Source organism: Notolepis coatsorum, assembly GCF_963971535.1.
Source record: "Notolepis coatsorum genome assembly, chromosome: 13".
NCBI classification, from domain to species: domain Eukaryota; kingdom Metazoa; phylum Chordata; class Actinopteri; order Aulopiformes; family Paralepididae; genus Notolepis; species Notolepis coatsorum.
The window spans coordinates 107,429,094-107,456,941 of record NC_140177.1 but is presented as its reverse complement, the minus strand read 5'-3'; the positions used below and the strand labels follow the sequence as shown (position 1 = coordinate 107,456,941).

Sequence of the window (27,848 nt, the reverse complement as noted above, 5' to 3'; positions counted from 1 at the left end):
AGGGGTTGAATAGGTGTCCAAATTAAGACAATCTTGATATTATTTGTATTCAACGTTTCAACACATACACAAACAAAGCAGACAGAACAGACTAAATCAAGACATCAGATATGCACAATGATGACAAAAATAAATAAAAAATCTATATATATACCCTCCCCCCTCCCCTCAACAAATGTTTTTTAAGGCTGAGTGGCGCAGTGGGCAAGGCGCTCGCCACTAACGCAGGATATGCTGGTATCGAGCCCAGCTCTCGGCGTTGCTACCGGCTTGGCCGGCCGTCATACTAACACAATTGGCAGTGTTAGAGGGTGGGAAAGCCGGTGGGTGGGGATTGGACGTTGTGAACAGCGACTCCTACAGGTCGGTTGGGTGACGCCAGTGCGGCGGAAACAGGAAGTATCGGGGGCAGCGTGAGCCTCCCACGCGTTACTCCTCGCCACTGAGAGTTCGAGCTGCTGCGGTGAAAAGATGCGACAGGCTGCCTCCTCGTGTACCGGAGGGGACACGTGATGCAAGGCTTCTATTCTCACTACAGCCGACCAGTGGGAGGCATAGTCTAGCAACGTTCAAGACAGGGGAGGGAAGAATTGGAAACACGAAATTGTGATGGGAGAAAAATAGAAATGGGGAGAAAAAGTGGATACAAAAATATATATATTTAAATAAAATAAAAAGCAAGACTCCTTCGTGCCTCCTACCAGTGTTAGACATATCAAGTCCTAGAGATTGAAAAATATATCTATAGTAGACGTAAAGTCTTTTTACAAGGCTTTGTGTAAGAGAAAGGTTCACAGTTGCCATTCAGTCCACATAGTCAAAACACAATCACTGTACCAAGTACCATCAGGCCATCAAGAGTCCCTTCAGTTGATGCCTTCAGAGCAAATTAAGACAATCAATCTTTTATTTTTTTATAGTGGTGTCAAACATATTATATCGATCTTTTGCTTGTTTTTCCTCTCAGTTGGAGCAGTTCAACATGATTGAAAACCCCGTCAGCTCCAACAGCCTGTACAACCAGGCCTCTACCCTCAACTACTCCCAAGCACCTCTACCCTCAACTACTCCCAAGCAGCCATGATGGGCTTGACCGGTAGCTATGGCAACCTGCAGGACTCGCAGCAGCAGGGCTACAGTAGCCATGGCAACATCCCCAACATCATTCTCACAGGTGCCGTTCCCACCGCACCAGGTGGCTCACTCAGCTTCACAACAAGCTAGGTAGAAGCTTGAGCCACAGCTGGCTGTGTTCATGAACTCGCTCCAGATCAAAGGCTAATTCTGACCCTGACAACCTCGCTTTGATTTGGAGTGTTTCTTTTTTAACACAGGTGTCAGTAGCACAAGGCACTTACAGACATAGATTTCCAGACTCTGTGTGTTTAACTCACGCAGGTCTGACATGTCGAATGACACAATGTTGTTTATCTTTGTCAATAAATAGTTGAAGTAGGTGACTTCAACGTCAGAACCCATAACAGACAATGTGGGCTATTTTGAGGACATTCATTTCACTGAACTCTGCATGCTACATAACATGCAGGATGTTTTTTTCTAACCAGAAGACCATTGTATTGGTTCCACTTCCATATTCTGCAGAGGCGAAATCAGTCTTTTATTCATCATATTTGTGAATTCCTTAGTTCCTGTTTTGTGAACAGTGCAAATCTGAATTTGTATTGGCCAGGTACATCATCATTACACATGGCACACACAACACACAACACAGAACAAACAACACACAACAAACAACACACAACACACAACACACAACACACAACACATAACACACAACATAACACAGAACATAACACAGAACACACAACACAGAAGAAACAACACAGAACAAACAACAAACACCACATAACAAACAACACATAACACAGAACAAACAACACATAACAAACAACACACAACACCGAACAAACAACAAAGAACACAGAACAAACAACACATGACAAACAACACATAATTAAGCATTACATCACGCGCAGGAGTGGTTTGTGAACAATAAACCATGCCTAGGGGTGGTCGTTAGGCCCGAGGCGCAGCCGAGGGTCGTTAGACCCCCCTAGGCATGGTTTATTGTTCACAAATCACGACTGCAAGTGGTGTAAAGCTTTTATACAACTGCCAGATTCATCCAACCTTATTTCTATACAATAAACACACATTAATCGAAGATTTATTGAAAAAACCATCCGCCAGAAAAAGTAGTTCCCACAACTACAAAAAAGACAAGTTGCCTCCATGTGGAAGCAGCTTGAAGTGCATCCAACCAAACTAACACATCCAACTGTGTATTATTGGAATGATTGAGAGAAGTTGCCTCATGTGGAAGCAGCTTGAAGTGCATCCAACCAACTAACACATCCAACTGTGTATTATTGGAATGATTGATTGAAAATTGTATTACCAGATGCAGAATGGGTACAATACAGTACGGCTCAATACACACAATTGTTAAGGGAATGCAGACCTACTTTCCATAGAACTTCATTCTTAGATGCTTCTATATAAAGTAGGTAAAACAAATTAAAAAGTTTTCTTTGCCCTATAGGAAAAAAACGTTTTCTTCGCCCTATTCTTTTATTTATTTTTTTAAACCTACTGTAGAGGGCCTAAACTTAACCAGTTGGAAACCAAGCGTACAGTAATAAAATTAGCAATCAATCAATCAATCAACTCAATAGGCCATGCTCACTTAGAACAGCGCAGCACCCAGCTCTCTGACTATCCCCCGCGTTGCAGGCAGTGTGTGTGTGTGTGTGTGTGTGTGTGTGTGTGTGTGTGTGTGTGTGTGTGTGTGTGTGTGTGTGTGTGTGTGTGTGTGTGTGTGTGTGTGTGTGTGTGTGTGTGTGTGTGTGTGTGTGTGTGTGTGTGTGTGTGTGTGTGTGTGTGTGTGTGTGTGTGTGTGTGTGTGTGTGTGTGTGTGTGTGTGTGTGTGTGTGTGTGTGTGTGTGTGTGTGTGTGTGTGTGTGTGTGTGTGTGTGTGCGTGTGTGTGTGTGGGGGGGGTGTGGCGGTGGGTGGAGACTAGAGCGAGCGCTGACAGTCGAAAGGAAAAATAAATTGAAAAAAAATTGAAAATTAATCAATCAATCAATCCGCGATTTTTCTTTTGTTACAGAATGATTCAAGACCCATCAATTACATCATCCAACATTGTTTAAACGACTAAGACATTCGCTGTGACAGAATCGCTTGATATTTAGTCGTTTAGTCGCTATCAACATATCCATTTGTAAAGATTATTGTCCACCTTCTTGTGATCCGGCGGAGTGATGTGATGTGGTTCGGTTGTGGGCGGGTCCTGGGCCAGCAGCGTGGAATTGTTGCCAATAAAGACGTGTAAAATGACTGTTTCAGCCAATCAGAATCGAGAAATTTGCATGCCGTTGTATAACACATAACAAACAACACACAACACAGAACAAACAACACACAACACAGAACAAACAACACATAACACAGAACAAAAAACACACAACACCAGTGGCGTCGCATGGATAAAATGACAGAGGATGCCAAGTCAGAATTTATTTTTCACAACCTATGTTTTGATAATGCGTTAAACCACTAATATTACGTTCAGACGGTAGGGGCCGACGATATACATTTTGTATCATGAACATCGGAAAATGCGTGTAAGAAATGTCAACTGGAATGCACCCTTGGAACGCCCCCGAACGCAGTTTATTTACACCAGTCAGTTGGCAAAATAAACTCGCCAAATCACATTGTCTTGAAATCAACTTTAGTAATAGCTGGGAGTTACTCAAGTTTACTCAGTTTGACATAGCCGCATTTATCCTAACAAAACATTAAATACAACTTGCTCACTCAAAATATTCGTCAATTATAAAATATCTTCACTGGCACAGTGCCTAAATTGTCAAGAGGGGTGTGTTGTCATGGGAAAAGTTACAGTATAGTACAGTAGTATTATGCAATAAGGACGCTCCCTTACATTTCGTCCTGTATAGCCAGAATCTATGGACGGATTTTGTTGATTGAGGTTTTGTTTGAACACCAGAAAATAGATCTTATAAACGATATATGATTTGTTTGAGAAATATGCAGCTCCAGGCCGAGATAGCCTTCGCAAAGTGGCGTGATTTGCTCCAAGTCTGGCAGTGAACGCTATTGTAAATGAGGCTATAAGCGACTGACTATGCCACCTTACATTTAGTCCTGTACAGCCAGAATCCATGGACGGATTTTGTTGATTAAGGTTTCGTTGGAACACCAGAAAATAGATCTTATAAACGGTATTTGATTTTGTTTAGAGAAATATGCAGCTCCAGGCCGAGATAGCCTTCGCAAAGTGGCGCGATTTGCTCCAAGTCTGGCAGTGAACACTATTATAAATGAGGCTATAAGCGACTGACTATGCCACCTTACATTTCGTCCTGTACTAAGTTAAGCACAATAGAATAGAATATAATTATGAAATCAAATATAGGCCAGGGCTTTACAACTTAATAAAGATATTGAATACAATTAAATGGGATATAAACAAAATTAAATATAGCACAATAGAATCTACTGGTGCACCCATATATACCGTCTGGGTCACGCACCGGCATTATATAGTCCCTACTGCATATCACTACATAAGGGATAATACATGACGTGGTGTGCTGTTATCTGAAAATAATACTCAATGCACGGGGTAATTAGCTAACGTTAGCCCTTGGCCAAGTTTGGTTTGCATGGAAAGTAACGTTAGCTACATAACGTTAGCTAACAAGCCATAAAAAGGAAACTCAGAATATTCTACCCATAAATAGCTAATGTCAAATATAAATAACTTGACGGTCATACCAAACCATTCGTTTTGAGAGGAGCTAACCAACATTAGCTAGTTAGCCAGCTAGCACCGGTGATTTGATTTCACTCACCCAGTGATGTCGTTCTTTGACTTGCCATGTCTGTCAATGGACCTGGACAGATTGGTTAGATCCGAATATCCAGTGGTGGTCCAGGGATTGTTTAGTCCCGCTTTGTCAAACATCAAACATCTCCAGCAAAACAATTGTCATCTGTTAGCCGAACCAGTTAGCCATTCAGTCCTTGTGTAGTTGTCGACATTAAAACTATGTTGTCCACCCCTATTCCCGGCTCTTGCCTGAACAATGCACAGTCGTTGTTCAAATTTTAATTTTGTGAAATCATTTACTAATAGGTACTCGACAAGATCTCCGTCACCTTCCATTATTAACTTGATTGTTCAACTGGCTAGCTAGCTAGAAACTTCGAATGAGGCGATGACGTTGTCACGTTTAGCTTTTAATGTGATTTGATTGGTCTTGAACTTCTGGGGCAGGCTGAAGCCAGTCTCACCTGGAATCCTCAGTTCACCAGGATGGTGGGCCGTTAAGACCAACCCCATTGAATTAAGCTAGAATCTTATTGGCTAATTATTTTTTAAGGGAAGCCAGAAATTGGCATCCAAGCCTGGCTTCAATGTCAATCAAAATAATGCTACCAGCAGTGTACCTGGGCTGCCTCAGCTTCCTGGCTGCCTGCAGCCAGTCAGTGCAGTGAGTGTTATAGAGAGTGGGCACAGTTTCGCTCGTTCAGTTAATTTCTCCAGGAAGGAGACAATTATTATAACAGAGATGAAAAATAATGATTTTCTTATGAATGTAAACTATAATCTTTTTTTTAATATATATATATATAAAAAGATTTTATAAAAAAAATAAAGAATTGTACTTGTTATATTTTTGAGGACGCTTGGCTTCCCTTGGCTCCCATGAATATTCGCCACTGCACAACACAGGACAAACAATTAACAACACATAACAAACAACACATAACACATAACAAACAACACATAACATAACATAACAAACAACACATAACGCAGAACAAACAACACATAACACAGAACAAACAACACAGAACAAACAGCACAGAACAAACAACACAGAACAAACAACACAGAACACTTTCTCTTTCTTTCACACATTTCACAACATATCAAAACAGAAAATGTGTCCTTTTAACCCTTTGGTTGCCGTTCATGAGAATTCTCGTTTCCAACGGTTCAGTGCCAAAAAACGAAGATTCTTGTTTCTGGGTTGTTATTTCTTTTATTCGCTATTGCCATTCATAATCCATCGGGGCAGGCTGTCCTGAATAGGTCTGCAAATGTCCAATACCGCCGCCTAACGCCTTGCGGCCGCTATTGCACGTCCTTGGATTCTCTCTGGCTCAGCATGTATGTTTTTTTTATTATCTTTTTCCCCCTCCTTCTTTTTCCGATTTTTCTCCCATCCCACTGTTAGTCGTTATGCCAATTCCCAACCCCCTTCCTGGTTATTGCGCACTTTCCCCTACTGTTGGTCCGAGAGGCCGGAGACTGTCACATGCTTTCTTCCGACGCATGTGCAGCCAGCCGGCAGCCAGCCTGGCCGCGCAGATTCTCACTGGGAGAGTGTAACGTGTGGGAGGCCGCACTACCTCTCACCAGATCCTACCTTCGCTGAGCAGGCGCCCCGACCGAACTGTAGGGGTCGCTGTCCACAACGCCCAGGACCCACCCACGGCTCCCCTCCCCCTAACTCAGCCAAACGAGTTAGTATAGCGATCAGCCCGAGCCAAGGCAATGCTGACTCTCCGGGAGTCGAGACCGCAGCCTCTTGCATTGGTGACGAGCACAATCTCCGCTACGCCACCTGACCGCCTCAGCATGTATGTTGATCTAACAAGTCCGATCCGGGTTTTCCTACCCGGGCAGTAGTAACGTTTATAACACATGGACTGGGGAGAACCAAGCACCGTCGATTCATGTATTTCGGTGGATTATCTTGGCAACACGATCGAGATCAATACTTGGAATGGCGATCAGATAATTGGAATATTCTTTTTGCAGTACCTCCTAGTCAAGGTAAGGGCTATATGTTATCAATCTTGCGTTGATCCGAGCATGCCTTAATTTTGATCCGTGTGTGTCCTGTAACATTACTCCACAACGTATGCCGTTGGTGATGATCGAAGCATAGAAACCCCCCCCCCCTCCCTTTAATGCAGGGGTCTCAAACTCGCGGCCCGTGGGCCAATTGTGGCCCGAGGGATGATATTTTGCGGCCCCCTACTTGACATCAAAGTTTAGTGTTAATGCGGCCCGTGCGCAACTGTTTGCCGAGTCGTTGCGCGAGAGTTGGAAGTTTTATTTATTTTATCACTTGTAGGCTACCATAGCGCAGGCTCATGACAGCAACGTTACATTAGTGACTTGGTTGAAACGTGATTCCGGAGTGATATCAAGTAAAGTGGAAGGCAAATGCATCCTCGCTATCTCCTCTGACTGCGAGCAGTGCTCTGCATGTCCGGCTGCACTGCCACTGTCTGTCTGTGTCTGTGTACGGGTCTGGTCCAATCACATTCAGTGTCCCGTCAGTGTTTTCCCCCCTCACCCACATTCTGCGAATCAGAGGCAGAGTAGGGCGGGTCTTAAACAGTCTGAGTCAGAGCAGAGTTGACAGCGCATCTACAGTAAACTCGCTCCCAGTTTTATCTCCGTGAGATAAATGTAGCTATTAGCCTAGTTTCGCCAGCAGGCAGCCAGCAGAAAAATATGGCATTTTCAAAGATGGTCAGTAAAAGAAAAGTCGACTGCAATTCAAAGGTGAATGGACTGAAAAATATGCGTTCATCCTGAGTCCCAGCACCAAACCAATGTGACTATATGCCAAGAAACGGTAGCTCTTGTGAAGGGTGGCAATTTGAAAATAATGTATGACTGAAGTGATGGAGACCATGTTTGAAGGCAAACAAAAGCAAATCCCCCTCAGATAGCACAGCAACTAGAATAACTGAAATACTGGCTGGTGATTTGATTAAACAGCTTTGTGATAGAATAAAAAAAATGCACAGTACATTTCCATAGCTGTGGAGGAGTCCACTGACACCACTGAGAAGCATATGTTCTGAAGAACCATTCATATTCTGAAGAACTGTTCATGTTCTGAAATGTTATTGCTAAAGATTGAGAAGATTGGATCAGTTGTACTTTTTTTTTTTTTAATACTTGAAACCCTTTTTTTGTGGAATATTTGATGCGGCCCAGCCTCACCCAGACTCTACCTCCAGCGGCCCCCAGGTAAATTGAGTTTGAGACCCCTGCTTTAATGCATGCATGATGAAACATAATACTGATAATATAGCATTGATTTCAGATTGATTGTTGATCCAAGTGAGGAATGGCACGATTTGTAGACCAGGCCCATTGCAAGTTGCTGTACTCTGTCGTCTACTCTAAGCCATCCTAGGTTGTCAAAATGGGCAGAGGTGGGTTCTAGGAGTAAGGTCAAGCAGTAGTCTAACCAGTTAGTTTTGTGATGTTTGTAATCTTGTTTTTAGTGCCTTTGAGGTGCTTTGGTACCATGATGTGCAAGCATAGTCGTAGTACCCTTGAATGAGTGCTCCTGTGTCTTCAGGGTATTCTTGTTTACCAGAGAGAAGATCCGGTACAAGAATCTTGTTCTTTGGTTGACTTTTTTTATTACATTGGATGCCATCTTGTCACAGGAAAGATTTGCCTCTAGGATGGAACCCAGGTATGTAATTTAATCTTTCCTTGTGACAATATTGTCACCCACTGTAACAGAGAAGTCGTTGGTCTTGCTGAGTTTGTTATTTGATCAGAAGAGAATGGACTCTGTTTTGCCCAGGTGTAATGATAGTTTGTTATCAGCGAGCCAGGTGCAGATTCCGCCGAGTTCTGAGCTGAGGGTTTGTTCAACCTGTAACTTGTTCTTGTCAGAGACCAGCAGGGATGAGTCATCCGCGAACAGGAACAAGTTGCAGTCACAAGCTGATGACATGTCATTTGCATAAATTAGGAACAGTAACGGTCCTAGTATGCTTCCTTGTGGAACACCACAGCTCACTGGGAGGGGGGGGGATAGGGTACCGTTTACCTCTACCATCTGTTCTCTCCCCTCCAGGTAGGATTGCATCCAGCTCACTGATAAACTATCAAAACCAATTGCTTTTAGCTTGTCAATCAGAATGGAGTGATTGACAGTGTCGAAAGCCTTTTGGAGGTCCAGCATGACCATGCCGCAGTATTTGCCCGTGTCCACCTCTTGTTTGATGTGGTCGTTCAAATAGAGAAGGCATGTGTCAGTGGAGTGGGATGTTCTGAAGCCAGATTGGAATTCGTAAATTAGATTTTTTTCCGCAAGGTACTTTTCGACCTATAATAATAATAATAATAATAATAATAATAATAATAATAATAATAATAATAATAATAATAATAATAATAATAATAATAATAATAATAATAATAATAATAATAATAATAATAATATTAATATTAATATTAATAATAATAATAATAAATTGGATTTTAAGAGAGAAGCGCCTTTCTCAGACTCAAGGACACTGTACAAGGAAAGGGTGGACATTTATTTTTTTGAAAAAATAAAAGATACAAATAAAAATTATTAATATATGTGTATAGTAACAACAGGAAAAAACAAATAGGATACAAAAAATAAAGGAAGCAAGGTGCTGTCCAATTTGATGAAGTGGTTGAAATTAACAAACAAAAAACAGAAAACAAAACAAAACAACGGGATCTGTGGCTTAAAAGAAAAGAGTCAGGGGTGGGCTACTTGGGAGCGGGGCCATGTTGCATGAAGGCAAGTGTGAACAGGTGGGTTTTTAGGTTGGTTTTGAAGAGGTTGATGGTGTCAGAGCCTCGGATGGAGGGGGAGAGGGAGTTCCACAGCCTGGGAGCAGCTACATGGATATCTATAGAACACTAGATAGCTTAAGGCGGAGTCACCAGCGTCACTGAACCGCCGCCATCTTGTGAGGGTCAGCCTTGAGTGAGAGTGAGTGAACTGCACAGACAAAAATACTCATAACTCGCTGAAATATTGACGGATTTACAAACGGGTTGGTTTGTAAAATGTTTAAAGATGTTTTTTTTTACAAACCGCTTGAATCATAGCCACCTTAATAATGCTTGTAATAAACCAAACCGTTTGTAAATCCGTCAATATTTCAGCGAGTTATGAGTATTTTTGTCTGTGCAGCTCATTCACTCTCACTCAAGGCTGACCCTCACAAGATGGCGGCGGTTCAGTGACGTCGCTCTCCATTGGCCGGCAGCGCGGGCAAGCTATCTAGTGTTCTATATATATCTATGGGCAGCTACAGCGAAAGCTCGGTCACCCAGTGTGGAACGCCTGGTGCGGGGGATGGTGAGGAGGTCGGAGTTGGAGGAGCGGAGGCCTCGTGCTGGAGTGTAGGGTTGGAGTAGGTTGGTCAGGTAGGAATGGGCCAACCCGTGCAGGGATTTGTAGGTGAGGAGGAGGATCTTGTAGGGGATTCGGTAGTTGTTGGGGAGCCAGTGGAGTTTTTGCAGGTTGGGGGTGATGTGCTGCCAGAGTTTGGTGTGCGTGAGGACCCTCGCAGCAGAGTTTTGGACGTACTGTAAGCAATCCAGAACCTTCTTGTAAGCACCAAGAAGGATTCCGAGTAGTCGAGGCGGGAAGTGATGAAGACATGAATGAGTGTTTCCGCTGAGGTGTCGGAGAGTGAGGGGCGGAGGCGGGAAATGGTTCTGAGGTGGAATAAGGCGGATCTGGTGACAGACTTGACGTGAGGGTGAAATGAGAGGGTTGAGTCCAGTACTACGCCCAGGTTCTTTACCTCCGTGGAGGGGCAGATGGAGTAGCCATCCACGGAGAGAACAAGGTGGTCGATCTTTTGGAGGAGGGCTGGGGAGGCTACAACTATTAATTCAGTCTTCTTGCTGTTGAGTTGAAGGACGTTGGTGGTCATCCATGTTTTTATGTCCTGGAGGCAGGCAGTGAGGGAGGGGGGAGGAAGGGGAGCCGAGGGTTTGGTGTGGAGGTAAAGCTGTGTGTCGTCTGCGTAAGAGTGGAAGTGGAGGCCATGTTTCCTTATAATATCACCGAGTGGGAGGAGGTAGATCATAAAAAGGAGCGGACCTAGCACCGAACCCTGGGGAACACCCTGTTTAACAGGTGCTGGAGCTGACCTGGACCCCCAGAGGGAAACATACTGCCACCTGTTGGTAAGGTAGGATGTGAACCAGGACAAGGGGGTACCAGTGATGCCAAGGACACTTTCCAGGCGGTCTAGGAGGATTGAGTGTGAGATGGTGTCGAAAGCAGCTGAGAGGTCCAGGAGGATGAGGATGTTGATGTAGCCAGCATCAGCAGCCATGAGGAGGTCATTTGTTACCTTGATCAGGGCGGTCTTGGTGCTGTGTTTAGCCCTGAACCCAGACTGGAGTGGTTCAAACAGGTCATGGTGGGCCATGTGACCCTGTAGCTGGGCGGCTACTCCGCGCTCGAGGACCTTGCTGAGGAAGGGGAGGTTGGAAATGGGGCGGAAGTTGTTGAGGTTATCGGGGTCCAGACCGGGTTTTTTGAGAATTGGGGTGACTGCTGCCACCTTCAAGTCAGCAGGGACGGAGCCAGTGGACAGGGATGAGTTAATTATGTCTACCATGAGAGGACATAGGGCAGGCAGGCCAGCCTTCACCAGGGTGGTGGGCATGGGGTCCAGAGAGCAGGTGGAGGATTTAGAGGCCGACACCAACTTCATAATGGAGTCGGTGTCCACCAGGGAGAAGGATGAAAAGGAGTAGGTGGGATGGGGCAGAGGGTCATGTTTAACAAACGGAGGTGTGGGGGACACAGGAGTAGACTGGAGCTGCTGGTAGATGGCATCGATCTTGGTTTGGAAGAATTCCGTGAATCAGAGATCAGAGGAGGTGGTCTGGAGGGGGTTGTCATGGGGGGCTGGAGGAGTTTGGTGATGGTGGAGAAGAGGGCTTTGGAATTCCCTTGGCCTTTGGCGATGACATCAGAGTAGAAGGAGGACTTGGTTTGGGTGAGGGCGAGTCTGTAGGAGATGATGTGGTCAGAGTAGGCCTGGGCATGAACAGCGAGGCCTGTTTTCCTGCAGCGCCTCTCCAACTGGCGGCCTTTGGCTTTCATGGAGTGGAGCTCAGGGGTGTACCAGGGGGCGGAGTGTGTTTCAAGTTCAAGTTTCTGTGTAAATGTAACAGTGCGGGTTTTAAGGGGTGCGAGGGAGTCCAGGGTGGCAGCTAGGGCTGTGTTGTAGGTGTTCACCAACTCAATGGTTGAGAGCAGCTGAGAATCATGAGCGAGGTGAGAGCTCAGGGCGTTGGTGAGGTCAGTGGGGGTGATGTTTTTTGTGTTCCTGTATGTCATGGGGCGCTGTGGGCGGCCAGAGGAGGAGGGGACAGGAACTAAGAACTTAACTGCAAGATGATCAGCAACGTGGAGGTCCACTCCACTGAGATTGGAGGGAGTGATGGTCTCGGTGGAACACACCAGGTCCAGTATGTGGCCTCTGGTGTGGGTGGGGAAATCTACATGCTGGGTGAGATTGTGGCATTCAAGGAGGGACAGGAGGTCGTCGGAGGCGGTGATGTTGAAGGAGAATTGAGTAGGTGGATGAGCTGACGGAGGTGAGTAGATCAGATAATTCTGAAATAAACACGGGGGAGGAAGGAGGGGGACGGTAAATCAGGAAGACAAGCACAGGCTGGGGACCAAGCAGTTTGAAGGCAAGGCATTCAAATGATGTAGCAGGAGGGGTGGGGACAGCCTTAACCTTGAAAGAGGTACGATGGAGAACAGCAAGTCCACCACCCCGCCTTCCAACACGGGGTTGTTGTAGGTATGTGTAGCCTGGTGGGGTGGCCTGGTTGAGTGTTAAGAACTCATTTGGTATCTGCCATGTCTCAACAAGGCAGGTAAAGTCAAATTTATCGTAGCCTGTTCGTAGACAATTTTTTCCATGACTTTCGAGATAGAGGTAAGAATAGAAACAGGGCGGTAGTTGCCTGGGTCTAATTTGCTGCCTTTTTGTGCAGGGGGGTCACTCTCGCAATTTTGAAGTCCTTGGGGACGTGTCCCTGTTTTATGGAGAGGTTTATTATGTGTGTGATGACTGGGGTGATGGCGGCTGCTGAGTCTCTGAGGAATTTGGAGGGGATGTTGTCATGGCCAGTGGCCTTGTTAGGTTGGAGGGCGCTCAGTTTTTTGAGTACCTCATCTGTTGTTACCATTTCCAGTTTGAAGTCGTCTTTGCGGAATCTAGTTTTTTGTAGTATGCTACTATGTGTTCTACCCCATAATGCCCTGAGTGGGAGGGTAGTTTATTAACCAGTGTTGTGGCTATGTTAGTGAAGAATATGTTTAAGACTTGGTCACATCCAGCTTGTCTGTGATGAGTGGTTTCTGTCTTTATGTTTATGTTTGTAAACCTGTTTTTTAGTTTTTTGCTGCAGCCTAGTTGGTTGTTGAGTAATTTCCAAAGTTCACAGGGTTTGTTTTTGTTGTTTTCCTCAGTTTTGTCATTGATGAAATATTTTGTTGCAGATTTGATCATGGTGTTTACATCGTTTCTTAGTCTGTTTCTTTGTATTTTGAGTTCATCCACGTGGGCTTGGAGAACACTGTTTGAGCTTTTGGCAAGCTTTGTCTGACTAGCTAATTAGCTCAAATCTGGCACATTTATATTGATGTGGAAACTGAAGATGTTCATTAATGTGCACTGTCCCTGGGTAAAAAATAAATAAACAAATACAAAATACAAAATACAAAAAAATACTTTTATGAAGTTCAGAGTTTTTGTTTCTGGTTTTCATAGCGGTCAGTATTTCAGAGTGCATCCATGGTTCAGCATGATTTTTAACCCTGGTGGTTCTTAGGGGGCCATGTTGTTCTATTTCATACTGGTTTCCGCTCAGCGTCAGTCTGCACTAACCTCACTTCGTGCACAGCACTGAATAAAAAAACTCCACAATGTACCTTTACATACCGACATCCGTCTGGCCACACCCCTATCCGCTTACCTTCATAAGCAGGTGTGTGGTCACCTACTCGCCTCCTTCTTCACTTTCACCACAAGGAAGTGCCTTGGTATATACCCCACTTGACGAGGTTGTTAGCGAAGAAAGTTGATGCGTGTTTACATTTTTTCTTGCTTTTTTCTTCTCTCATATATTTAAGAAGAAAAAAGCGAAGTCATAATGTTTACCTGGGAGGGTCGCGCTCGCAACGTCACCCTTCACAAGCGGTTCTCCATTGCCTCCTCTGTCGTGCGTCTTGGAGCGGGGTTGAGGCCTCTTTCGTGGTCGGCAGCCACGCCCGGTAGGCGTCCGATGGATAGTTTGCCTCTCCAAGGAGCTGGTGCACCAGCGCCGTCTCCTGTGCGATGGCCTGGTTCCGGCTCTGGTTCCTCTGCCTCCGGGGAGTCGTCCGCTGTTGGGCGGCCGGCTCCTCTGGTTGCGGGGGATTTGAGACGCAAACTTTTTGCGTCAGCTCGCTCCCGTCGCAAGATGGTGGCTTGTAGACACGAACGGCCTGGTTTTGGTGAGTTGCTGGAGCCGGATGAGGATGCGTCTGATTCTCCATGGCCGATGAAAACAGAGGACTACATGGTAGAAGCGGACGGGTTCTTGTTCGAAGCCCCGGTGGAAACATGTCCCCCGCCCGTCCAGGTAACACTGGAGGGGGGTGAGATGTCTCCTTGGGATTCCTCGTACGCAGATGTTGGGTTAGAACCTCCGACTCGGCGGCGGGATGCCCTGCTATCAGCCACATCACACATCTCTCGTACTGCACCCCGACTCTGGAACTCCCTCCCCCAGTCCATCAGAGACTCCCCTACACTCTCCACCTTCAAAGCTCGCCTCAAAACCCACCTGTTCTCCCTTGCCTTCAACCCCCCCCCCCCCCCGCCCTTCAACCCCCCCCCCCCCCCCCCCCTCCCCTCCAACCTGATTGATGTCTGTCTCTAGTCTTTTTTGTGTTATCAGGCTGTCTCCCCTGTTCCCCCCATGGTCTCATGTTCCTTTTGTTTTTGTTTCTTTGTTGTTTTTGTTTTTGTTTCTTTGCTTTCATTTCTTTGTTTGTACTCCTGCTCCCGACTACTGTCAGCGACTTCGGGTTATTGAGAAGCGCTATATAAATTAAATTAATTATTATTATTATTTATCAGAATGTGGCTCTTTAACCAGTAGTCTGCTGCATGTGAGGGACGCGAGCTCGGTGGGGGAAAGTATGCAGGGGGAACTGCGTGCTTTGTTCCCCGAGCTCATGGCGGCAGTCGCAAACGGCGTGCCGCTGCCGCAGCCACTGCCTGTTCCTATTCCTGACGATCTCATAGGTCATCTATGGCAACGCCGTCCGGTGAGAGGGGTGGACGTTGTCTGTCCATTTTTCCCCTCAATGGAGGCCTATGTCCGTCAGGGACAGGTGGTCTCCCACATCATGGGCCTTACCCCCGCCTACGTGCAAGTCACGAGGGTGGTGGGTTTGGTAGAAGGCATGAAGGAGGGCGTGCCTCGGCTTGATAGGCCGATGGCGGCGCTCCTTTGTCCTGAGGTGGTGTGGGAGCCGTTACGGAAGCCGGTTCCCCAAGGGAAATCGGCGAGGCGGTTGGCTTTCTGGAGTGACCAGTCATTTATCTCCGCGACGCAATCTCTGGCTGCCACTTCTAACTTCATGTCCGGGATACTGACGGGCGGTACGGAGCTGACTGATTTGCAACATGATCAGCTCGCCCAGTCGGCAGGAGCCATCCTGCATCTGATCCAGCCGCAGGCCATAGCCGCTGGGAAAGTACGTGCCCTGGCCACTCTAGTCCAGCGCCACCTTTGGCTGGAGCAGGCGCGTGTGCCGGAGAAGAAGAGGACTCCACTTCTGACGGCACCCCTCTCCGATGCTGGACTTTTCGGGTCGGCACTGCAGCTGATGACCTCAACCTGCAGGGAGATGCAGGAGGAGCGTTCCGTGCTCCAGCCTCATTTCCCCCCGCCCGATGTCGCCGGTGGGGTCAGACGGTAGGCTCGTCGTCGGGGTTCCGCCGCCGTAGCCGCCGCTGCTACCACCGCCACTGCTGGACCTTCGGCAAAGAAGGCCAGGAGGAGAGAGGGCGCCTCCGCCACTGCAGCCGGCCCATCTACGCCCGGAGGTGACGGTAGGGATCGTCATGACCAGCCGCCGATCGTTTACCATCCCTCCGGGGCTCCCCGGGGTGGCAAGTCCCGAGCGGCTCGTGGCAGGCGTCGCTGAAAAAAGTTAACTTTTTCCCTCTGTGGTCCCCCCCTGTTCCCTTCCCGGCCCAAATATAATTTGTTTAGAAAATAAAGAGTCCCTCCTAAAAGGAGGGACTGTATTTTTTGTTACAAACTGTGTGTTTATTCACCAAACATATGATGGGGATACGATGTGTGAATCTTTTGCTAGTATGGGTTTGATAGGAGGGCTAGACGCTACATTCATGTTAGAGCTTAAGCAAGGCCTGCAGCTTTCACTCGGTTGAAAAGGTTTTTTTCTGCCTCGACCTGAATCTTCACATAAAGGTAGAGGTTAGTTGTGTGCTCTGTTGCTTAAACAGTGATATTGAGCCGCAACACTATTGTGTTGGTCTGCAGTAATGCTCGTATGAAAAAGTACCGCGGCTCAGCCGCTCTCTCTCTCTATCAGATTTTTCTGTGTCTTACAACATGGATACGGGTGTCGGGTTCACACATAACTTGGCCTTGTTATAAACCCTTATCACAGATGTGTCTGTGGCTAGCGTGCATTGAATTAGCTTTGCGCTGTCATTAGCATATTGGCTACTTAAGGTATCATATGGCTGTTTGTTGTTGTCGTATGCAAGGGTTGGGCTTGCGAGGGGGTACCGGATAAACCCCTCCTTCCCTCTTCTGATTGGTCAGGGGGTTTCTGGGACTCTCTTTTCATTCGGTCAGGGCCAAGCTGTTAGGCAGCTTGGCACAGGGGGGGGGGGGTTTCCCTGACTCCGCACCTATCACAGGCGGTTGAGTCATGGGTTTCCCCCTGTCATAGCAAACGTCACTAGGCACGTTTCTATTGGACGACGGCCTCCGTGAGTTTTTTCAGACCCGTATGTAGGGTCTGTTATTGTCAAGTTGTCGGGGCAGAGCGTAGGAACTTACTGTTCTACTACGCTCGATATACGTGTGACTTGAGTCTGTTGGTCACATGACTCAATGTTACCGTGACTTTTCAATCTATGGCTCACGTGGGAAGTCTCTCTGAGGATTCCCGTCTCCTCTCTGTGGTGAGGGTGGCGGGATGTAAAAATGTAAAAAAAAATTACCCTCGGCCGCGTCACGTGGGATTCATGTCAGTCGGTGTTTCTTTCTTTTTAATAATAAAAAGAGTGAAGTATATGAAGCACGACAACTTCTTGTCGTTCTCCCAGGCGACTTGAAGGACCAATGTCTGGTGTCTGGTTAGACTATCCATTGATGTGTTTGGGTCTCGACGCGTACATAGTGCTGGCTCTGGGTGTTTTCTGATAAGAATCATGCAGGAGGCTAGTACGCCTTGGTTGCTTAAAACAGCGTTTTTATAGGGCAACTGGGATGGGGGATTTTTTCCTCTTCCGAGCGCCTGTTGCTGGGTCTTGATGGATTCTCGTTCATATCTGGGGGATGTTAACGGAATAGATCAGAACATAGGTAGAGGGGTCTCACGCCCTTTGGGTGGGCCACTGAGCGCGGTACAAATGGGAACGTCTGGTTGGCGCCCTCTTTTCATGTTTTAGATCGACACGCATACCTACCCCCTCTCCTGGAGTGGGCATGTCGGCGTGGTTAGGGCACGGGACTGGTTCTGGTCGCGCTGGTCCAGGTCAGTTAACCCGTTGTCCGCCGGGGACGCAGATCTGCTGTTCTGGTACCCTGAGGGACTTGTGCTTTTTTCGGGGGGGGGGAATGCCGGGTCGGCCCGGGTGTCACAGGGTTAGGCGTTATGGGGACCCTTTGTTGATTGATTGAAAAGTTTATTAACAGATTGCAGAATGGGTACAGTACAGTACAGCTCAATACATACAATTGTTAAGGGGATGCAGACCAGAGAAAGACTTTCGTCTTGTTTACATCAGGGTCCCCCATTTTCAATTCATCATAACATATATGACATACATGACATACAGATAGACAGTACTGCTACATCTATACATTTATGACATATCAGATTTGCAAATACAGTACTGTTTGTGATACAAAAGTGTCCAGAAAAAGAGTGTATATACATTTGGCGTAGAAACTGTACATTGGAGGAGGTTGGGTGGGTGGGGTGGGGTTGGGTGAGGGCTGTACATTGGAGGGGGGGGGGGGGTTGGGTAGGGGACACACACACATTTTACACTGTACATTGGAATACTGACAAAGCCTTACTTGGTAATTTACTGTACAACTAGGTTAGGACATTTGTAGGGGCCAGTTTCGAATTGCAGTCTCACGTAGGTGTTTTTTGAGTGTTTTTGAAAGTGGGTAGTGATTCACATTCCTTTACAGCTTTAGGTAGGGCGTTCCACATTGATGTGGCATAATTGCGAAACGTGTTTAGTCCCTTGTTTGAGCCGAATCTGGGTTTTACATGATTTGTGGAGCTCCCTCTGGTGTTGTGATCGTGGTATTCACTGACCTTTGGGAAGTATTTTGACATGTACATGGGTACCTTGGTCGCGTAGTGTATCTTGTAGACCAGGCCCATTGCAAGTTGCTGTACTCTGTCGTCTACTCTAAGCCATCCTAGGTTGTCAAAGTGGGCAGGGGTGAGGTGGGTTCTAGGAGTTAGGTCAAGCAGTAGTCTGACTAGCTTGTTTTGAGATGTTTGTAATTTGTTTTTTAGTGCCTTTGAGGTGCTTTGGTACCATGAGGTGCAAGCATAGTCGTAGTACCCTTGAATGAGTGCTCCTGCTAGAGTCTTCAGGGTATTCTTGTTTACCAGAGAGGAGATCCGGTACAAGAATCGCGTTCGTTGGTTGACTTTTTTTATTACATTGGATGCCATTTTGTCACAGGAAAGATTAGCCTCTAGGATGGAACCCAGGTAGGTAATTTCATCTTTCCTTGTGATAATATTGTCACCCACTGCAACCGAGAAGCCGTCGGTCTTGCTGAGTTTGTTATTTGAACCGAAGAGAATGGACTCTGTTTTGCCCATGTGTAATGATAGTTTGTTGTCGGCGAGCCATATGCAGATTTTGCCTAGTTCCTGCATGTTGTACTCTGCACTATCGTAAAGGGGCTGGTTCTCCATTCTTTTCGCTCCTCTCTCACGCATGGCGAAGAGGGGGCTGTTGGGGTGGTCTTCTGGACCTCCTCTGGTAGCCCTGTGTGCTTCCTGAGCCGCCGGGCCCGGTCTGAAGTAATGTTTCGTTGACCCGTAGGCCTGGAATAACCCTTTTTTGGAAACTGAAGCACTTGTACTGCGGTATAGCTGGTGTATACCCGCAGGTGTGTTTTGGAGTTTTTTCTTGAGGGGTTATAGGAACAACCACCGTATGTGGTACCAAGAGGGTGGTTGATTCCCTGGTGTGTTGGAGCAGAGTCAACTCCCGGGTTACCCGGTTGAGTGTGCCCCTGCACGTTCATGACGTCTGCCAATCGTGTCAGCCTTCTCTGCCTCGACCCCTCTGGGTGGGGGTTTTTTGATGGAGGCTTTGTCATGGTGCGCAACAATGCCAGCATACGCCCCTTCCGCCGGGGTGCTGTTTTCAGTTGACCCCTTTGCCGCCTGTCTTGTCCGCAGTGCTCCAGGCTTGGGTCTAAAGCCTGCTGCCTGGTTTCCCCGGTGCGCTGCCTGCTTCCGTTATGGTTAGCCTTTTGAGTGCTTCAAGTTACGGCCATGCTGACTGCCTGTGTTGCAGGGTCAGTGTGCCAGGCGGCGTACTAGTGGGGGGAAGGGCCCGCTCTTGGAGGGGCCCTGTCCGAATACGCTGGCGATGTGGGGGGCGGTGTCACTAAGGGACCGCCTGGTGAGGTCTTGATGCTTGGCGTCATTGACCTCTCCGGGCCCCCTTTTTCCAGGGGATCCAGTCCCTTCAGGGGGTCTGGGTCTTCCTTCGCGCTCCGCTGCTACGGCCTTGCCACGGGGTTGAGTTGCTCTTGACTCCGTGATTTTGGGGGCAGTAACGAGGTTTGTTCCTTCCGTTTGTTCCCTGGTGGCATGCGGGTTGTGCGTGTGCGTAGTCGTGGGGTCAAGCCACGGTCTGCTCACCCTGTGCGTTGAGTTGCTCGAGTTCCTCTTCGCATGGTCGGATCCGTCTCCCTCCCGTAAGCCTCCAATAGGCAGGGTATCCTCCATTAGGGAGGGTCGGGGGGGCTCGGTCCTCTCCGGTCTGATGGTTGTGGGGGGCCTCAGCGGGGTACATTTGTCGAGCTTCTGACTTCCGCTCAGCTCCTGTTGTGCAGACTGACGCTGAGCGGAAACCAGTATGAAATAGAACGTAAGGTTATGTATATAACCAAGTTCTATGAATACTGGTAACGCTCAGCGTCAGGACGCCACTGCGGCCCTTGACCTCGCCTTGTGGTGAAAGTTTGGGAAGGAGGCGAGTAGGTGACCACACACCTGCTTATGAAGGTAAGCGGATAGGGGTGTGGCCAGACGGATGTCGGTATGTAAAGGTACATTGTGGAGTTTTTTATTCAGTGCTGTGCACAAAGTGAGGTTAGTGCAGACTGACGCTGAGCGTCACCAGTATTCATAGAACTTGGTTATATACATAACCTTACGTTAAGTATTGTTGTGAATTTGGTTTTGAATCCAAGCCATGTTTCTTCAAATAGTGTACCACTGAGCTCATCTGACCAGTCCAGGCTCTCCAGTTCTAGGTTAAAGGCCTCTCTAGAGTAGGTTTTGAGGTCCCTAGATGTGATTGTTTTGTGACATCCGGCTTTTTGTTTTAGCTTTATGCGGGTACAGAATATCATATAATCATCACTTAACCCACATGCTATCACCCCTTCGTTGGAGATCATGGACTTGTCAGAGGTCAGAATTAGATCAATGGTAGTTTGTGTTGAGTCACATACAGTCGTGCTGGCTGACACTGTGCAGATCACAAAACCTACTGAAGGCCTTGAAGACGGGTGCTTCTTTACATAGCATATCTGTGTTCCAGTCCCCAATACGATTTTTTTCTACACCTTCCACCCCAGCTAAACACCCATCAAGTGTATCATAAAAGCCACTTTGTTCTGGCGGTCTATAGATTATGATTGTTTTAAAGAAATTATTTCCCCTTTACTGTAATGACAATAGGTTCAGCCAGACGTCTCTCCGGCGCTTGCACAGTGCTAACGTGGTGTGGAGAGAGGTCTGGCAACGCCTGTTATTTATCTCGCTTGTATTCTTGTATTGTATTGTTTGTATTGCAACTATTTTTTACATAGGATTTTAGCCTGTACCTTCTGGTAGGGGGACCACCAATGGAAATTAGCCTTTTTGGCAAAAATTTCGTTTGTACACATGTACGGATTGTTTTTTCATCAGTACATTTCCGTTTGATACCGTTTTCAATACGAGTATAGTTTTGAAGATTTCTAGTGATTCCAGAATAATCCGCGAAAATAGCCATTTACTGGAATACACAAAACACATTGTAATTTTTCTGCCTATTTATGAATCGTTTTCAAATAAACACTAGATTATCGATAGTATATGTGTACTTATGCACGCTAGTGAAGCGGGCTGAAAAATCGATTATCCATGACCTGGTCAGCGCTAACGTCATACACACACACACAGCCACACACACACATGTTGTGAAATATGTGAAAAAAACATCTGATTACCCCAAAACTGGTAAAATAGATTCCTTACCTCAGTCAGTTCTGCAAAAAGATGATTCCAATTCCTGATCGCCATTCCAAATATCGATCACGTTTATTGATCCAACGTTAGACCTCGAAACAGATAATCCACGCTGCTTTCGGTTGCCTCAATGAATGCAATAGTCTCAGGTTACATGCCTGAGAAGTAAAATGTGGAATCCGGAGTTTTTTTTTCTCATGCATTTCCATTGAGTCCATTCCAATGGGTGCAATACCATCCGGGAGACGATAGGGGGCGGTATTTGCCATTTTCGAGCTCAGAGACAGTCCCAATGATAACGTGAGGCTGGATGGATGACAAATGAATGGATATCGCTAATAAAAGAAATAACGATTAAATAACGAGATTTCTCATTGTTGGCACACAACGCATGGCGGCCAACAATGAGATTTCTCGTCATTGGCACACAATGTGTTCATGTACACTGTCCCCCTTGAACAAATAGAGTAAACCTAAACCTACCCTAAACGCAAGACTAGGTGCCGAATGGGGATAGGCTCTAGGTCTCGCCAACCAATATGGCGCAAAGCCACAGCCACATTGGCCATGGTTGTCATGTAGTGATAATCACCTGCTAGGTGATCACATCCGCCCAACCAAGATGTCAAGGCTTTTCTCATTCGGTCTCTCTCTCTCTCTGTCCTCCAGTGAGTGGAGAGTCTCCCCCCAGCCTGTCCAAGGACCTGACCAACTCTCTGACCACCGACGTCAGCTTCGACATTGACTCCCCGTTCCCCCTGGATGAGCTGAAGATGGACCCGCTGACGCTGGATGGACTGCACATGCTCAATGACCCTGACATGGTCCTGGCCGACGCAGCCACAGAGGACGCCTTCCGCCTTGACCGACTGTAACCACACACACACACACACACACACGCACACACACACACACACGCACACAGCAGCAGCATTGATGTGTACAACCTGTGTCTGAAAGAAGTGTCCCGTTTCTGAGGAGTGGGAGAGAGTTGACGCCCCCCAGCGCTGCAGAGCATACATCCCACACTCCAAAATCCAACACATACACACTCCAGCTCCGTCTTACACACACACACACACACACACACACACACACACACACACACACACACACACACACACACACACACACACACACACACACACACACACACACACACACACACACACACCCATACAGAGACACACAGACACACAGAACTAAACCCAACCCAACCCAACCCCTAAGAAGAGCTTTGGAGGGAAAGGTGCAGGAAAATGAATTGGTTTTGGAGACGGCCGCCACAGTCGCATGTCTGTTTTCTACAGCGAGGAAGATGTTACTGGATCGCTAAGGAAGATGATACCGGATGGCTGAGGAAGAGGGTACCGGATCGCTGACATAATATCTGTTAGAGAATCCTATGGTTCTGTTACTAGTCGCCGATGACGAAACATTTCTTGTTTTTCTTTTTTTATTTCTTTTTGTTCGTTTTTTTTTTTACATACAGATGTTCCCCATGAACCTTGTGTGTCGGACGCTGGATGGACAGGTCATTAGTCTGAAGGAGTTCGTCGTGGTCTCTCACTTGGTATTTTTGGACTGATTGAAGCCAACTGTTTCCAAATAAGAAAAAGAAAAAAACTGAAACAAAAAATAACTCCATTTATACATCATCTCACCTCTCTCTGTGATCCACTAGCTGGTTGACTCTTAGGAAACGCCTCTCTTGTTTTTTCTTTTTGTCTCTATCGCTTCCTCTCCTCGTTTTCCCGTCTGTGCCGAGTGCTTTTGGTTTGAGTATCATTCGGAGTGCTAAACCATTTCTTGTTCTATTTTATTTTTGGGCTTTCTGTATTTTTTCACCCATTCCAATTTAGTCGTTATGCCAATTCCCTTCCTGGTCGTTGCGCGCATTGCCCCACAGTCGGCCTGTGGAGTGTGTAGAACTACCAGATGCCTCCTCCGATACATGTGGAGTCGCCAGCGACTTCTTTTCACCTGACAGCGAGGAGTTTCACTGGGGGAACGTAACGCGTGCGGAGGTTCACGCTATTTCCCCCAGATCCCCTCCCTGCTGAACAGGCGGCCCGACCGACCAGTAGGAGTCGCAGTTTACAACGACCAGGACACATACCCCGCCGGCTTCCCACCCGCTAACACTGCATTGTGTTGGATAGGACGACTGACCAAGCCGGAGGTACCGCTGACAGCTGGATTCGATCCCAGAGTCTCTGCGGTGGTAGGCGAGTGCTTAGTCCACTGCGCTACCCAGCCACCCACTCTAAATTGTTTATTTTCACTACGTGGCTCATCGCAAAAGAAGCCAGGGTTGGGCCCGATTCGCTGTTCCTTACTTATCCCAGAGAAAGAAAGATTTGTTGTGACTCAGTGAGGTGTTTTGCAAACAGCAGTATTTCTAGGAAGTGTCCATTTTGCTACAGAGAAGTCAGAATTTGATCAAAAGGCAGTCTTAAGTTATGCATGAATCACTGTGATTGCCTGTTTCTGCCTTACTGTACTCAGTTATAGGGTCGGGAAGTAACAGATTACTTGCAATAGGATTGCAGTAATCTGATTACAAAAAATAGTAACTAATCCATAACAGTTGATGCTTAAAACAACAACTCGGAAATATTAATCTAACAAAACATCTGGTACTTTTGAGGAAAAGATGTGAATGTGAGGACTGTCATTTTACACAACTTGAAATTGTGGTTGATGGTGGTTTTAGATTATTTTAATACTGTTCACATTACATCTTAAAATTGGAACAACAATTTATCTCCATATGAGGATGAATATTATCGAAAATCGTGGGTCAAAATGGAAACATGAGGTAAATGTTTTACTTACAGTTTGCGCTGTTGAGTTTTGATACTCTTCATCCCATTACTTTTCACTGTTATTATCTCCATATCATGGTTGTATTCATGTTCAGCTAGTGAGTTGGCACTGTTCTCCCGGTGTCGGTCCATTTGAAATGGAGAAAAGAAACCAGTTAATCCGTAACTTTTTGTTGTTGTTGCTGCTGTTGTTGTTGTTGTTCTTTGTTGTGAATTGGATGTTTATGGTCTTTCTTGTTGTTGTGTCGTTGTTGTTGTTGTTGTTGTTGTTTATTTTCTCATAAAATGTACAGTACGTGATTGAATTTTGCGTAATGATATCTATGCAAAACTAAAAAGAAATTGATTTAGGACTGTGAGGTATTACAGACAATATACCAATATATTGTGGAAGCCGATGTGCAGGAATGCTTTAGAACGCACAGAGTGAAGGTGCCATGTCATCTTTCTTTTGACACTTTTTAACCCTTTCACTACCACACTACCGAAGGTTAGCCTTTCACTACCACACTACAGACGGTCTGTAGTGTGGTAGTGAAAGGGTTAACATTATGTAGTGTGGTTGTCAAAGGGTTACCCTTCTGTATTGTCGCAGTGAAAGGGTTAACCCTTTGGTAGTGTGTTAGTGAAAAGGTTAAATGTACACCCCCTCCATTATCCTCCAGTTTGTTTTGGAGAGAAGCATCCCTGTATATTTCATCACTATTATGAAAACTATAAGATTGACCATATTCATGCGACAGCCATTTTGCTCCTACGTATATCATGCTCAGGTTGGGATTTCTTTCCACCCTGTTCCCATCCATGACTATGTTTCCATGGTAGCATGACTTGAGAGCAACAGGTCAGTGAGGGAACCTGAACCAACCCTGTGTGACGCCCCTCCCCCAATACCCTGTAGATGACAAGCTAATTTATTGTTGAAATATGTTTTGGGTTTCTTTCCGACCAAATTTAACTGCCTCTATTAGCAGGTGGATGCAACCAGAATGTATTTGGTCACCTCTGTACAGTGTGTTGTCTTCATCTTTATCTTGTCTTCTTCACAGGATGTGATTTCTACTCTACATGTACTATAGGACCAAATAACCTTTTCTGTCAACTTTTTACCCCTAAGACTTTTTCTCGCTTTACAGTTAATGGGGATGTGCCCCTCCCCCCCAGCCCCCCTCCACCCCTGTGTCCTGGATCTGTTTAGTTGCTGCGTTGTCTTGGTTTTATATGGCCTTTCCTTTCACTACTTAAAAACATCATCTGTCAAGCTGACTCGCTTCTCGATGAGCAAATCCAGTGGATTCACTCACGACGTCTCCTGCATTCTACGTTGCACATTACTCACCAACTTAGAGCATTGTCCCTCCCGTCCCCTCGACTGTTATGTGCACTGGACCTGTTCTCTTTGTTGTCCTTGGTCTAAACTTGCCTTCTTGTTTAAAAGAAAAACATTTAACTTAACAAATTGTATTTTTGAAGGAAAATCATATATAGTCTATTTAAAAGAGGTACATTTTTACTTAATTAATGCATATTTTTGTTAGGTGTCTAATATTGCTAACTTGGTTTCTCTTGGACTCCCGAGTGGAAAGTCTAAACTTTTATATTTAGATAGAGGTTCAACAGAGGCTGGCCATACTCCTGTATAGCAGCTGTTGGTTTCCCTGGCTGAGGAGAGTGCATTGATAAGGAGCATACACAGAGCCAGGTATTAGTCTAGTTATCTTTCTGCCATTGAGCGTGTTTACATGCACATTAATCATTCGTATACTTACTAATATCCCAATTAAGTTAATAAATAGGTGAATTAATTAATATATTTTCACATCCTTATTACAGATCAGTTCAGTTCATCCTGATTACAGATCGTTGCTAGGGGAACAGCTCGGTCCCAAGTTTTTTTCCTGTCGGCTATGACATTAGCAAACAATGCAACAGGAAGTAAACTTAGAATACATGAGGGAGTATTTCCATGGAAACGGAACTCACACAGGCCTCAGAAAAACAGTGATCAAGATCAGGGTGTTAACAGGACTCCTGCCCAATATCAATGTTTCCCAGTGATCATATTTGGTTTTAGTAGCAGCACTGATAGGAGCTTATTAAAATGTACATTTACATGTAGTCATTTAGCTGACGCTTTCATCCAAAGCTACTTACAAATTGTGTACAACAAGTCAGCAGAAGGGGTACAACTCTGGCAGCTAAAGGTAAGTGGTATTGTTCGTCTAGCAATGCCGAACTTGAGGGCTACACTCTGAGTGCATAGTAGTATAGACATAGTACATAGTAGGTACTAGTATAGGCATAGTAGTACATAATTGTAAAAGAGATGTTTTTTTTATAAATCTTTAATTCATTCAGCTTATACTGAAATATCCCAGATATGGGAATTTTAATGTGCATGTAATCACACCCATTGGCACAATGTAGAAGCATCAGAGCTGCTGTCTCAGTGACTAATATAGTCATTCAAATATTACATTTACTGACCGATCTGGAAAATTGTGTTTATTCTGTAAATTATGATTACAATCAAGTCCAATTAAGCCTTTAAATGTAGAATGTGTAATGCCATCAAACGGCGACCTCTAGGCAGAAGAGCCTCGCTTGATACTGCACTTTGTGCAAAAAGCCACACATCAGACCAAATGTAAACAAAGAAAATGTAAACAAAGTGCAATACCAAGTGGGGCTCTTTTGCCTAGAGGTCGCTATTTTACGGCATTACTGATTCTACCTTTCGTTAAACTAAACTAAATAGACGATTCATATTAATTGAAATGGCAAGAAACATCTGTGCTTCTCTGAAATGGCCCCAAAGATGTTATAGAAAAGATAACAACTTTTCTCTCCCAAGACACTATAAATGGGAATATCCCACTCAGATACCTATAATATGACATTGTACAAATATGAAAATATGCCATTCTATCACTGCAAAACTTTGTTTCTTGCCCCATGTGTGTTTTTCTGTGCCATTGTCACCGTCATTCTGTCGTCCACCCCCCTCCCTCCCCGATTTGATGAATGTGATCAGATCACTTCAATGAGTTACAGCATGAGAACACCAACTCCTCCCCTTTTCTTTAATATAAGACCTGAAAGGTCATTTTTAAACATGTGACGTATTTCTGATACACTACACATTTCTTTACTTCCTGCCCCCTCTCCCCCCCTCTTTATTTTCTGTGTTTTGAAGACTTATTTTGTGACTGCATGAACATAATGTTTTCCCTCTATTTTGGCTTGGTTTTTATTTCTATGTATACTATATTCTTTTCTTTCTTTTTTTTTTACTATCAAGCAATGCCATGCAAAAAAGAAATACTATGTAGAGTATAAAGA

At 45.7% G+C, this 27,848-nt stretch overlaps 1 protein-coding gene across 1 annotated transcript in view; it reads left to right on the top strand.

The window, feature by feature from the left end:
* Positions 1–24,806, top strand: part of LOC311239456 (CREB-regulated transcription coactivator 1-like) — a gene marked incomplete at its 5' end in the record, with an annotated part of 140,486 nt that extends 115,680 nt beyond the window's left edge. The window contains 3 exon segments of the mRNA XM_084327764.1: positions 968–1,051; positions 1,054–1,174; positions 22,348–24,806. Coding sequence (XP_084183890.1) covers positions 968–1,051; positions 1,054–1,174; positions 22,348–22,553 — 411 coding nt within the window. The 3' untranslated portion in view covers positions 22,554–24,806.
* Positions 24,807–27,848: the final 3,042 nt, after the last annotated feature.